Source organism: Poromitra crassiceps, assembly GCF_964638095.1.
Source record: "Poromitra crassiceps genome assembly, chromosome: 11".
Taxonomy (NCBI): Eukaryota; Metazoa; Chordata; class Actinopteri; order Beryciformes; family Melamphaidae; genus Poromitra; species Poromitra crassiceps.
The window spans coordinates 25,060,597-25,073,583 of record NC_139643.1 but is presented as its reverse complement, the minus strand read 5'-3'; the positions used below and the strand labels follow the sequence as shown (position 1 = coordinate 25,073,583).

The window sequence follows — 12,987 nt, the reverse complement described above, 5'->3', positions numbered from 1 at the left end:
GTCCAATAGACAATAACAGTATACAAACTAAAAAATAATAATAATAATGAAAATTGAAATCTATAAATGCACTACTGCGTACCTCAGACACATTATAAGCCCCTATAACAATGTTATACTATAGTGGCTCCCCATTCCTGTAAAGTTCGCACGGAGTAAATCCATTTAAAAAAGTTCCAGCGTCCATTAAAAAAACAGCAACATTATATCCCTTCCAGCGATGAACACCATAGTCTCTAGTCCATGGGTTTATTCCCAGGGAAAAACGGGGAAAAACTGTGATCCGCCTGGATCATGCCACGAGGGGACGGAAATAAATAGCCGTAGAGGGCTCAGTAGCCCGGCTGTAGTAGTAATAATAATAATCGGCTTGTTGGCATAACTGCGTCCACTCACCTCCTCTCCTCCTCTCCTCCACTCCTCCTCCTCTCCTCTGCTCCATGAAGTCATGCGGCCAAACAGGTCAAGTTGCGCACCTGGCAGAAGACCGGGATCACAGGGAAAAAAACAATGAATTACTAATTACACGGTAGGTGGACTCGTTTTAGAGCTAATGCCATGGCATTTATGCAGTAGCTTACTCGTTACATTGAGTCGATGTTGATTTCACACATCTGACATCATCATGATAGTGATACCCATATAGACGGTTAATTGCGTCCACTCTCTTCACGAGATAAAAAAGAAAGAAAACAATCACCTGAGTGGCGGCGGAAAGCGTTGACGCACTTTGTTCTTGTCAGCTTTTTGCTCGATAAAATCAAGTAGAGTAGTGTGAGAGAGCTAGAGAGGCTAACGTTACATCCACATAGAGAAAGTTAACTTTTCCGCCACTTTTAACAGCACAGAGCAGACTATGGAGGTCAAAAATGGGGGATGGGGGTGGGTGGGGTTTTTTAATCCGTGAAAACTCAACTGCCCCACACCCACCCACCCCCCTTTTTCACAGCCGCCATTTTGTGTCTAAAAGGCAGGGTAGACACAGGTGCAACAACTCATTAATTAGGGCCCCAGCACTGGAACACCTAAATGGACTGGAAGTTGGAAAGCATAATTAATGTTTTGGTGCACCTGTTTGTTAGCCTACTTCCTGACTAGACACAAAATGGCTGCTGTGAAAAAGGTCAATTTCCTGTTTCAAATTAAAACACAACACAGATAATTGAACTGGCAATGACCACAACCACCCCCACCCCCTATTTTATTTTATTTCTAGGTTACCACAACCCCATAATATTATCACCTAATTCACATAACATTGAAAATGTAGAGGTATAGGCTATAACAAATGTATATAGCAACTTGTTTTTATGATTGGCAACTATAAAATTGTTAGGCTACTGCAATTTGTAAGAAATATAATGATTAGAAATATAGACCACAGAGCGTTGTGGGTCTAAGTAACATTTCTGTGTGTGTGTGTGTGTGTGTGTGTGTGTGTGTGTGTGTGTGTGTGTGTGTGTGTGTGTGTGTGTGTGTGCGTGTGTATTCATTCACACAGGCCCAGGCAGGTGCGTGTCATTTAATCCTGTCAGCTTGTAAAAAGTTGTTGTGAGGTGACCAACAGTGCTCCGGCCTGCTGTAAGTGACCGGGGGTCAGCCTCCAAATCACTCTTCTTATAGATCACATTGCAGCTTTGTCAGGCACGTATTCTCTCAAGGTGGTGGTGGCAGGTGTCATGTTCCATTTACACCCATGACTCAGACACCCTAACAGGCACACTTGAGAAGCTGCAACGATAATGAGGATGAGACTGTTTGTTTCACTGGGTCACCTAGTGCTTCCCCTGGGAAATGCAGTTGAGTGTTTAGAGTTCCTTTCGGAAACTTTTTAAGCGATCCAGCCGCTTCTATAGGCTATCTGTCCACTGTCCGTCCTTTCTTGGTGGCCAGTGGTGGGTGACTGGTGATGTCATATTAGCATGCAAACGCCCCCGACTGATGATGTCATACCCACTGCAGATGTCATGCCCCACAAACCATCGAGTGATGTGACTGATGATGTCATGTCTCACAATCATCGAGTGGGCCATTGGTGACTGATGATGTCCCACTGATGATGTCATAGACATTGTGACATTGTCAGTGATGTCATAAGACATTGTCACATCATCAGCGATGCCATATACTATGTCATCAGTGATGTCACTTCAGCAATTGTGATGTCATCAGTGATTTATGACAGACAATGATAGGCTGATGATGTCTACAGCGCTTATTTCTCACCTGGGTGTGTTTTTTTAATCATTCATTTTCTTTGTTGTACATGTACATTGTTTCATGTCAATTCTATGAATAAATACATCATTCCTGCTTTATGCCTTTTTAGGGATAATTTTCCCCTCTTCAGTTACACAGATATCATGATGTATTGTAGATTACATTTCTTGCAATGTATCGCTTATCGCAGAATCGCTGTATCGTGATACCATCGTTATCGAGGGCCAAGTATCGTGATAGTATCGTATGGTGAGTTACCCACCCCCTAGCATACACATTGGAGCACATAAACACACACACCATGCAATCACTTGTGTGGGTGAATCCTCAATGAAGTCATTCAGAATAAAAACAAGTGACGCACACGTAGATCCCCGCCTACCAATCTAGTTGACCGAATCGTTTGGAGGCTGACTTGTGAGTCTAACGCTCACGTAACAGCAGCCGTAAGCCAACTATTATCCTATCCTATTCCACATCGTGTGGAATAGGGTTACATGTGATTACTAGGGCAAGTTTGGTCAAGGAATAACAACTGGCTTCAAACGGTAGTGGCTGGCTTTTATTTCTCTACCTACTGTAGAACTACTCTTATCATTCATGAACACACTCAGGATAAAGGAATATTTGGTAGATACAGTATAAGCTACCAGAATTTGAGCTCATTTCTACTCCTGCATGCATACCGTATGTACAGTACTGTATATGTGAAATATAAAACCATTCACTTCCACAAGTAAAGAGCATCATGCATATTGCTGCAGAGATGGGGTTCCAAGGCTGTGGAGGGACTGAGAGGGAGAGGCTGGATGGTGAGATCTTCTGGACAGCAGCCTGTTCCTGACTGAGATGTCACCCTCCACATGGTAAGCCTTGCATCCTGTTGCTGCGGTCTACCAGATCAGGGCCAACTGGTGTATAGCAAAACATTTCCAGCAAGTTGCTTCTACTTGGAGATATTTTCCTTCCGTTTTTGCCATTGATTATTTCTGATCCAAGATCTGCCATAGACCAAACCACCAAACCACAGTCCCACCACCATCATGACCCAGCAATCACAGGGGATCATAGGAACACATACAAGTGAGGAACTAATCAGTAAAACAGTTCTTCAATTATGAATCAATTGGAGTTGATCGCCAAAGAAACCTGAAATCCTGAAAAAAAGGGAAATATGATTCCTGTCAACTGTGTCCCCCAGTATCCGTTCTCTTTCTTTCCATAGCCCATCTACACTGTCTGTCCGATTGCAGCTGAATTAATGTCCTGGATGTGTCATGTATAATGACAAGTAATTCAGCTGTCATCAGACAGACATTGAAACAGCCAGAACTGGACATGGTGTCCAGTTCTGGCTGTTTCAATGTCACATGTCAAAGTAAACAATGCCAACATGTAAACATATACTGTATAGAACAGCATCTTCCATGACCAACGGTATTGCTGTCCATCTAGTTGTTTTTAATGCAGATTAATGAGTGCTCTGTAGCAGGGACCTTGTGTAACGGTAGCCAGCAGGTGGTGCTGCTGTGCAGTGAGTAAACCTCACTCACAGAGACTTCAAGAGACGCTATAGAGGCAGATGCTAGAACGCATCGGTTTTCGCCTCCTCGCTAGAGCGTCCGCCTCCCACGCTGGAGGTTCCGAGTTCGATTCCCAGCTGCAGGGAAATACACAACGTGGGTACTTGCTGACAGGGAAGAAGTGACACTGAAGAGTTTGATTGACTATGAAAATATTATATATTATTATTATTATTATTATTATAGGAATTTTATCATTTTTTTTTAAATAAAAATAAATAGCATGCAAAACAGAATTATAGTGTGATAACTCCAAGCTAAATAAAGCAAGATTTTGTAATACTGTTTTGAGCTGACAAGGCTAGCCTTTTATTGACAGTCCTCTTTTCAAGCAGTGACATGTATAGTAAAAATATTAAGATAAAGAAGTAAAATAATTTAACAAATAATAACAAATAATTTAGTTTGACATGCTGCACACACAGCATACTGTGAAGTCGTACAGTGCACTCAGTGGGCAAGCCCACCCCCTTCCCTCTGATGATGCGGAAGTGAATTGAAAAGCTGTAGTTCCTCGAATGGCCACTAGGCGTCGGGGGCCCCCCCATGTTAAAATGCCCGACTTTCTAACAGGATTAAACATCCTTCCAGTGAGGGGCAAAACACGGTTATGGTCTATATACAGTAGCTTTTTTCACCTTTCATTTTTTATATAATTCGCCTGTTTGGAGTAAAATAGATGATAGAAAATGGGGTGATTGACAGATCGCCTGTCCAGTGATCGCGCACCTTGCCGATCACAGACCAATAGGAGGCGGCGCTGCGGCTCTGGGAAACTCCCATCTCACGTGAAGTGCGGAAGGACTCAACCCATTTCCCTCCCACTCTGCGGACGAAAAATCAAGATGGTGACGGCCAACGTTTCAACTCCAAACGGGAGACCAAAATCAATGGAATAGCTCTGTCTTTGGTGCTGCAATGGCCCAATTTCGCCACAGTAAACTTTGAAGTTTGATCTTAGCCTAATACAATCTCAATCGATCACGAATGACAAAACAGCCCAAGGATGATGAACCAAGTTGATGGAACAATCTGGTGACGTGACGATGAGAAACGGAGTCTTATCAGGGTTTGCAGCAATTAGGAAATGATTCACCAGACACCACACACCCAAGACGAATAACAAAATGCTTTTCATTCGTTTTCATATTTAACGGAGAACAGGGACAGGAAGGTAAAAATGCATAACAACTCCCCCAATTCAAAATAATAATAATAATAATAATAATAATAAAAGAGCAAAGTAACAATACCAACACTAACATCAGTAACACTTCATATTGCAATAACAGTAACAACAATAACAATATGAACATGAAAAATCTACAATCCTGAACAATAACCACTGAAGTAGCACTTAAACATAATCTAACCATTATGTTGGTTTGGAGCAGCAGAGTGTGTCGTTTAGTCAGCCTTTTTTTGCTGGTGCTGCTTTGGCAGCAGCTGGCGCTGCTTTGTCAGCAGCTGGCGCTGCGTTGGCAGCAGCTGGCGCTGCGTTGGCAGCAGCTGGCGCTTCGTTGGCAGCAGCTGGCGCTTCGTTGGCAGCAGCTGGCGCTTCGTTGTCACACATTTTCCTAAAAGACACATTCATGTTTCATTATATGATGTAACCACTAATCTAATCGGGCATTTCTGCAAATGTATAATTTTTGTCAAATGTTTTGTGTGTTCTGACCACTCACCGTGCCATCGGCTCGTCCCTCACAAATGCACACACTTTACTTTTCTGCTCAATCTGCTTTTTCAGGTTATCAATCTCCGAAGCCCAAGCGGCGCTCTCTTTCTTTATTTTACCTGAGAGAGAGAGAGAGAGAGACAGACAGACAGACAGACAGACAGACAGACAGAGAGAGAGAGAGAGAGAGATTCAAACCTAATTCACGAATTCTTGCCTTTCACCACATGGTGGCACTGTTAGCTGAGCATAACTTATGTATGAAGTGATACCTTCGGTGTCCGCCTTTTCCTTCTCCTTGTGGGCCAGGTCCCCATCCTTAGTTTTCTGACAAAGTGAATGAGAAGATCAGACAAAAATAAATACATTATGTTAAGGGCCTGTGGTTGTATACACTATACATTATGTTAAGGGCATGTGGTTGTATACACTATACATTATGTTAAGGGCCTGTGGTTGTATACACTATACATTATGTTAAGGGCCTGTGGTTGTATACACTATACATTATGTTAAGGGCATGTGGTTGTATACACTATACATTATGTTAAGGGCCTGTGGTTGTATACACTATACATTATGTTAAGGGCCTGTGGTTGTATACACTATACATTATGTTAAGGGCATGTGGTTGTATACACTATACATTATGTTAAGGGCCTGTGGTTGTATACACTATACATTATGTTAAGGGCCTGTGGTTGTATACACTATACATTATGTTAAGGGCATGTGGTTGTATACACTATACATTATGTTAAGGGCATGTGGTTGTATACACTATACATTACGTTAAGGGCATGTGGTTGTATACAGTATACATTATGTTAAGGGCCTGTGGTTGTATACACTATACATTATGTTAAGGGCCTGTGGTTGTATACACTATACATTTTGTTAAGGGCCTGTGGTTGTATACACTATACATTACGTTAAGGGCATTTGGTTGTATACACTATACATTATGTTAAGGGCATGTGGTTGTATACACTATACATTATGTTAAGGGCATGTGGTTGTATACACTATACATTACGTTAAGGGCATTTGGTTGTATACACTATACATTTTGTTAAGGGCATGTGGTTGTATACACTATACATTATGTTAAGGGCATGTGGTTGTATACACTATACATTATGTTAAGGGCCTGTGGTTGTATACACTATACATTATGTTAAGGGCCTGTGGTTGTATACACTATACATTACGTTAAGGGCCTGTGGTTGTATACACTATACATTATGTTAAGGGAATGTGGTTGTATACACTATACATTATGTTAAGGGCATGTGGTTGTATACACTATACATTATGTTAAGGGCCTGTGGTTGTATACACTATACATTATGTTAAGGGCATGTGGTTGTATACACTATACATTATGTTAAGGGCCTGTGGTTGTATACACTATACATTTTGTTAAGGGCCTGTGGTTGTATACACTATACATTATGTTAAGGGCCTGTGGTTGTATACACTATACATTATGTTAAGGGCATGTGGTTGTATACACTATACATTATGTTAAGGGCCTGTGGTTGTATACACTATACATTTTGTTAAGGGCATGTGGTTGTATACACTATACATTTTGTTAAGGGCCTGTGGTTGTATACACTATACATTATGTTAAGGGCATGTGGTTGTATACACTATACATTACGTTAAGGGCATGTGGTTGTATACACTATACATTATGTTAAGGGCATGTGGTTGTATACACTATACATTATGTTAAGGGCCTGTGGTTGTATACACTATACATTATGTTAAGGGCCTGTGGTTGTATACACTATACATTATGTTAAGGGCATGTGGTTGTATACACTATACATTATGTTAAGGGCCTGTGGTTGTATACACTATACATTATGTTAAGGGCCTGTGGTTGTATACACTATACATTATGTTAAGGGCCTGTGGTTGTATATACACTATACATTTTGTTAAGGGCCTGTGGTTGTATACACTATACATTTTGTTAAGGGCATGTGGTTGTATACACTATACATTTTGTTAAGGGCATTTGGTTGTATACACTATACATTACGTTAAGGGCATTTGGTTGTATACACTATACATTATGTTAACACGTTGACTGCCACTGACGTATATATACGTCAAAAAAAATCCAGCGGTTCACTGCCATTGACGTATTAATACGGTGCTACGTGGATCAATGCCCCCCGCGTCTCCTATGGAGATATTGGAAGTATTGAATGTGTATAATCTATTTTACCGACCAGCTAGGTGGCGACGGTCCTCTCCCGACAGAGATAAAGTCAACCAAAAGCAGCCGCCTCCCGCGGAAATGGCTTGGCGATTTTACAGTCAGAAACGAACGAGCCTCATTCTCATACTGTAGGCGGGGACGCTTTCGCGCTGCTGCGGTGGGGGGTTCCAGAAATGGACTGTGTGGGCAGCATAAAGCCTAGAGTCGCACGGGGCTTCATCGGGGCTCTCAAACCCAAGAGACGAGTGAGACCTATCCACACTCGCTGCCAGGGAGGGAGGCTGCTCAAACTCGCTGCCAGGGAGGGACGCTGCTCAAACTCCCAGCAGCAGAGCACTCACTTGTGACAAACGCAGGCTGAAAGCCACTAGACACGCCCACGGAGGGAGGAGTTGAAGGAGAGGGCGTTCGGAACTATATTGTTTGGATGTCTGATCTCTCACTGATGCCAAAAATAAATGGTTAAAGTGACTGTTCTGCCTGTTTGATTGAATTTCACAAAACTGCGATTATCTCAGCTTCCTGTCTCAGACGCTAAAACCATGCTGTACTCAACGGCTAATATCTACATAACTACTAACTCTACAAACTAACTCTTTTAGACAGAGAAAGCACACATTCTATTAGTACTTTTGTGAACTTTGTGTTGACAAACTCCAAGCAGAAAAGAATCCTCGGCTCTTGTAAAATGAGCCAGAATCCTCAAAAAAACGGCTTGGCAAAAGCTACCTACAGCAAAAAAAAAACGGCTGGCAGTCAATGTGTTAAGGTATGTGGTTGTATACACTATACATTACGTTAAGGGCCTGTGGTTGTATACACTGACTAGCTAGCCTGATAATACAGCTCGATTTAGTTTGATTAAATACATTAAGGGCCTGTGGTTGTATACACTGACTAGCTAGCCTGATAGCCTAGCCTACGACAGCTGCATTTAGTTGTTGTATTGCATACTAGTGGTGTGTTTCAGGTACAAAATGGTCAGTCTTACTATAATTGAGTTGGTCTAGAGGCCTACTTCACCTCATGCAGTCAAGACAAGATAGCAGGACTGGTAAGCTGATTTATCACTGACCAAATCTTGATGGGCTTCTTATTTCTGATCATTGACGAAGCAGTTCAAAGGTCACAATATTCTAAAGTGCTTCCTGCAGTAAAGGCCAAGCTTGCCAGATGGTTCAGTGACTCTCCGTTGTCACAGTAGATGTAATAAAACATGCACCATCCCATCAAACATTTACAGGTTGAAATCAATAAACTTATCGGTGAAGATCCGTTTTCCTGCCTCGTCTTCGGGAATTTTATTGTGCTGGTGCCATTCAGTGCCATCGTTTACTTTATACCGCGTCCCTCCCCCAGCCAGTGTTGCCACCAACTTGGTCGCTATATTTAGCCTAGATAGTGATATGCAAATTAGCGTATGACGTCATCTGGCAACTTTCTGAGCAGCCAATACCGTAGCTACTGTAGAGCAGAGAAGGCCAATATGGATAGGATAGCATAACATCGTGTCACCTTTCCTGCTTGGCATTCGTCGTTATCGGCGTTCTTCTTCTGCTCATCTTGAGCCAGGCTGGCCAACTCGGTCACCAGGTCCGTCACCATCTTCCTGCGCTCGTTCAGCTGCTTTTGCACCAGGTCCCTCAGGAAGCGTCTGTCCTCCAGCGCGGCTTCGATGTTCTCCATCTGCCTGGCCTGCTCAAAGGTCTGCTGGGTCATATAGAGCCACTGTTGATGCTGCCCGAAGACAACTATAACCGTCGCCATGGACAAGATGAAGGACAGGATGGTGACCACACAGTCAGTCCTCATCGGTGCTGTTTGGACGAGATAGGAAGACAAGACGGAGAGAGAAGGACAGCCTGTAGCGCTGGAAGATGGCCCTTCCTTCCCCTTCACTCTTCGGCCACCGACAAGGATACCTGAACTCCCTTTTGACTTATCTAATACTGTAGCATTACTTTAGTACTTTAGCAGCTTTATGTCCAAGGCAACACGATGAGTTTCAGCTTCTTGCGCCCTCTCTTCTGTTCATTTCCTCTTACCCGTCTCTGTAGGACTTTGTCCACCTAACTTCCTCCTTGCCTACGTAGTGCTCCTCCCACTGGTTTGCCTCCAGGTTTATGGTGAAATTAATCCAGGAGTGTCCAAAATGGTTACAAATCTGAAAATGCTAACAGAATTTCCTCTCTGCCTGTCAGAACTGCCCAGAAGGAGAGCTTTACCAGCAGCACCTGCTCTCTGCTCTGCCTCCTCCCTACTTCGCTCTCCTGCTGAACCAGTCGGACAGTGCAAACAGGTAGAACAAGTTTGAGAAGGAATCTAGCTACCATTCTACCTGGTGGATCGAATGTTAAAATGTGGTTATACTTACGGAAGTGAAATGATTGTAACGTATCCAGTATGGTGCGTTTTCGTCTAGATGCCATGCGCCATAAAGATCTAAGCTGCATGTCAGAAGATTTGATTTATGCACTCATTTGACGTCAGTATTGACTGGAGTTACAAGCACTGGTACACACAGGTGCAGGCAATCAGTGTTGATAGAGATAGGGCCTTGCTACAGAGAGAGGCCTTTTGGATTCACACTCTTCAGACAGAGCATCCGAAAGGACTTAATGAGGAACTGTTATTGGGCTGCTTTCTTTGAATGTGCAATTTTGTAACCTATTTGTATTGTCCATTTTTATGTACTTAGTAATATGCATTCCAGCCCTAGCTTAATCTCTCCTGTCTGTTATCACTACAGCGGGACCTCTTTCTAGGCCATTATAGTGGAAACGTGCAATTATTTAAGCATAATTCTTGTTTTAAAACATTTCTATTGTATTCTGTATTTTGTTTTGTATTTATCTGTAGTCCAGACCTGGCTTACTCCGCCTACCTGTCACTTTGAATACAGCAGGGCCTTTACCTAGGCCTGGTTCTGCTCTCCCACACAGTGGGACTGACCAGACTATTGTTAGTTATTTATTTATATGCATACATTGTTCAATGTAGACATTTTCTTTGATAATGGAACTTTTTTGTTGTGTATTGCTTGGTTCTTGAATTCTTTATATATTGTAACTGAATTTTGACATTTCGTTTATTGAAAGTACTTCCGTTCTCAGTGTATTTAAACGTCATCTCCGCCTGACACAGCAACACGCTGAAGAAGGCCGTTAGGCTGAAACGTCCGTGTGCTGTACCTGGTGTTGCTGGAATAAACTCAACGAAAGGACATTTTTGTGTGCTGGCTCTCTTTCTCCTAATCAGTGTGACCTGACCAATCACAGGTCATCTAAGCACTCAAAATATCATTCCATGCCACACATCATTCACAAGTCAAGGTATAAACCACACCTTGGAAAACATCATCACAAGAAATACAATAAAATACAGTAAAAAAAGATAGAATAATAGTAGAATAGTAGCACAAATTTACCCATATAAATCATGTGAATGTATTTTTAAATAGGCTAAACCCTCAATTATTATTATTATTGCATTGTATATAGTAGTTTTTTTTTATATATTTTATTTTCAGTTTTATATTCATACTTAAAGACAAACAACCATAACATTTCAAGGCCGCTCGGCTGCAGCGCGGCATCACCTAGAAAGTACCTGTGGATTGTATATAGTAGTTAATGCTAATGTTTACTTATCCTTTGTGATTCTTGTTTGTTTTAGCCTGAGCCTACTTTCTCTTTTCTTTTCTTTTGCGTGAGAGTACAATGAGAGTTAAGTGAACCAGAGCCAATTTCCTTGTATGTGTACAGTGTACATACCTGGGCAATAAAGCTGATTCTGATTCTGAAAATCACACAACATGGTGGTTAAATGACAGCTGCAGCCCTATGCTAATCTGTCACTACACTATCGATCATAGTTTTTGTTATACATTATATTCCTCTAGTACCCATACATTTGAAGCACACTACAAAGCTTGAAATACGTTGAAATAAAAAACTGAATTGAATATAAAGTGATTTGACAACCCCCCCCCCCCCCCCTAGCCTGGGTAAACCCAGCCTCCACGTGACCTCTATCTATGTGCTATCAGTCACTAGTGACTGATAGCACATAGATAGATGTCACGTGGAGGCTGGGTTTACCCAGGCTACCCCCCCGCCTTCTCATTGTGGGGTTGAATATTTTAAATACTGTAGAGACAGGTTTTCACAGCTGTTGAATACGAGGGATCAGCCGAGCAGCATTTCTGGTAAACAAACCGCGTCACTGGGTGACAACGGCAATGGAACCCTATGGAGCCTGAGCTTTGAGAGGCTTGAGTGTCTGACTCTAGCCGGCTGACCCTGTTTACATTTTAAAAACTGCCACAGTTCACACAACTTTAACACGACATGCATATATTATACATCAAACTCTTGAGCTTATTCTGCTCTCACTCAGAATGGCAAAATATAAGCGATGTGATGTATAGTTTTTGAGATATTAACGTTTGTTTGGCACAACTCATTTCTGGGTGGCAGTGACGTCACGCTGATTCGTCCTATAGGCAGGTTGCACCACTATGTCAAGGTATACATACACAAATACCTACAATTTGTCTCTCCCTAAAACAATTTAACAATTTCAACTGAGTGTTTTATATTTGAGGGGCATTTTCATTCTGCCAGTACACAAACTATAAAGAACCAAGAACCAACCTCTGCTTTACAAGGCTCTCTCCTCATGGAAGACAGGGACGTTGTTTGTCGCTGAGTCTCTGGAGTCTTTATGTAATTACTGTATTAGCACCTGCAGAACCAGTCTGCCAGTCTCTGAGTCTCTGCAGTCTTCATGTAGTATCAGCACCTGCAGAACCAGTCTACCAGTCTCTGTGTGTACTGAAGGGGGATCCTACTGCTAACAATGACAGGTTGTATCTATCTATGTAAATTACATCAATGGTTTTATCAACAGTCAGCCACCATATGAGAGAGATGAGCTAGGGAATATCTAATAATGTTAGAATAACGTATATTTGCATTTGCTTTTAAGGCTTTTATTATCCAGTGGTTTACCAAGGCTGCAACAGTAGAAATCACCCAAGATTGACATAATTTCAGAAGATTGTTGTTATACTTTACTGCATGTTCAATGTAACTAGGTGTAGCCTATATACAGTACATTACTTCTGCCCTCTTTTTTTTTTTTTTATAAACTTGTAGATGTATTAACTCTTTCCAATAACTAAATTAGTAATACAAGTAAAATTACTCTACAAAGAATAAATAAATAAATAAATAAATAAATAAATGAATAAATAAATAAATAAACAC

At 41.7% G+C, this 12,987-nt stretch overlaps 1 protein-coding gene across 4 annotated transcripts; it reads right to left on the bottom strand.

Annotated features, from left to right (window-relative positions):
* Positions 1–2,905: 2,905 nt before the first annotated feature.
* Positions 2,906–10,646, bottom strand: LOC310785434 (uncharacterized protein). Of its 4 annotated transcripts, none has more exons than XM_083646501.1 (5): positions 9,233–10,645; positions 5,754–5,808; positions 5,489–5,600; positions 5,177–5,380; positions 2,906–3,377 (listed from the first exon to the last, which is right to left on the bottom strand). In XM_083646501.1, exons 1-4 carry the CDS (start codon positions 9,527–9,529, stop codon positions 5,215–5,217), a joined length of 630 nt encoding a protein of 209 aa, XP_083502627.1. In that variant the 5' UTR covers positions 9,530–10,645; the 3' UTR covers positions 2,906–3,377; positions 5,177–5,214. The 4 variants fall into 4 exon arrangements, with proteins under 4 accessions (XP_083502627.1, XP_083502628.1, XP_083502629.1 ...); XM_083646502.1 differs by lacking the exon at positions 2,906–3,377 and adding an exon at positions 4,116–4,629; XM_083646503.1 differs by lacking the exon at positions 2,906–3,377 and having other exon boundaries at positions 4,639–5,380; positions 9,233–9,534; positions 9,679–10,646.
* Between the last annotated feature and the right edge of the window lie 2,341 nt (positions 10,647–12,987).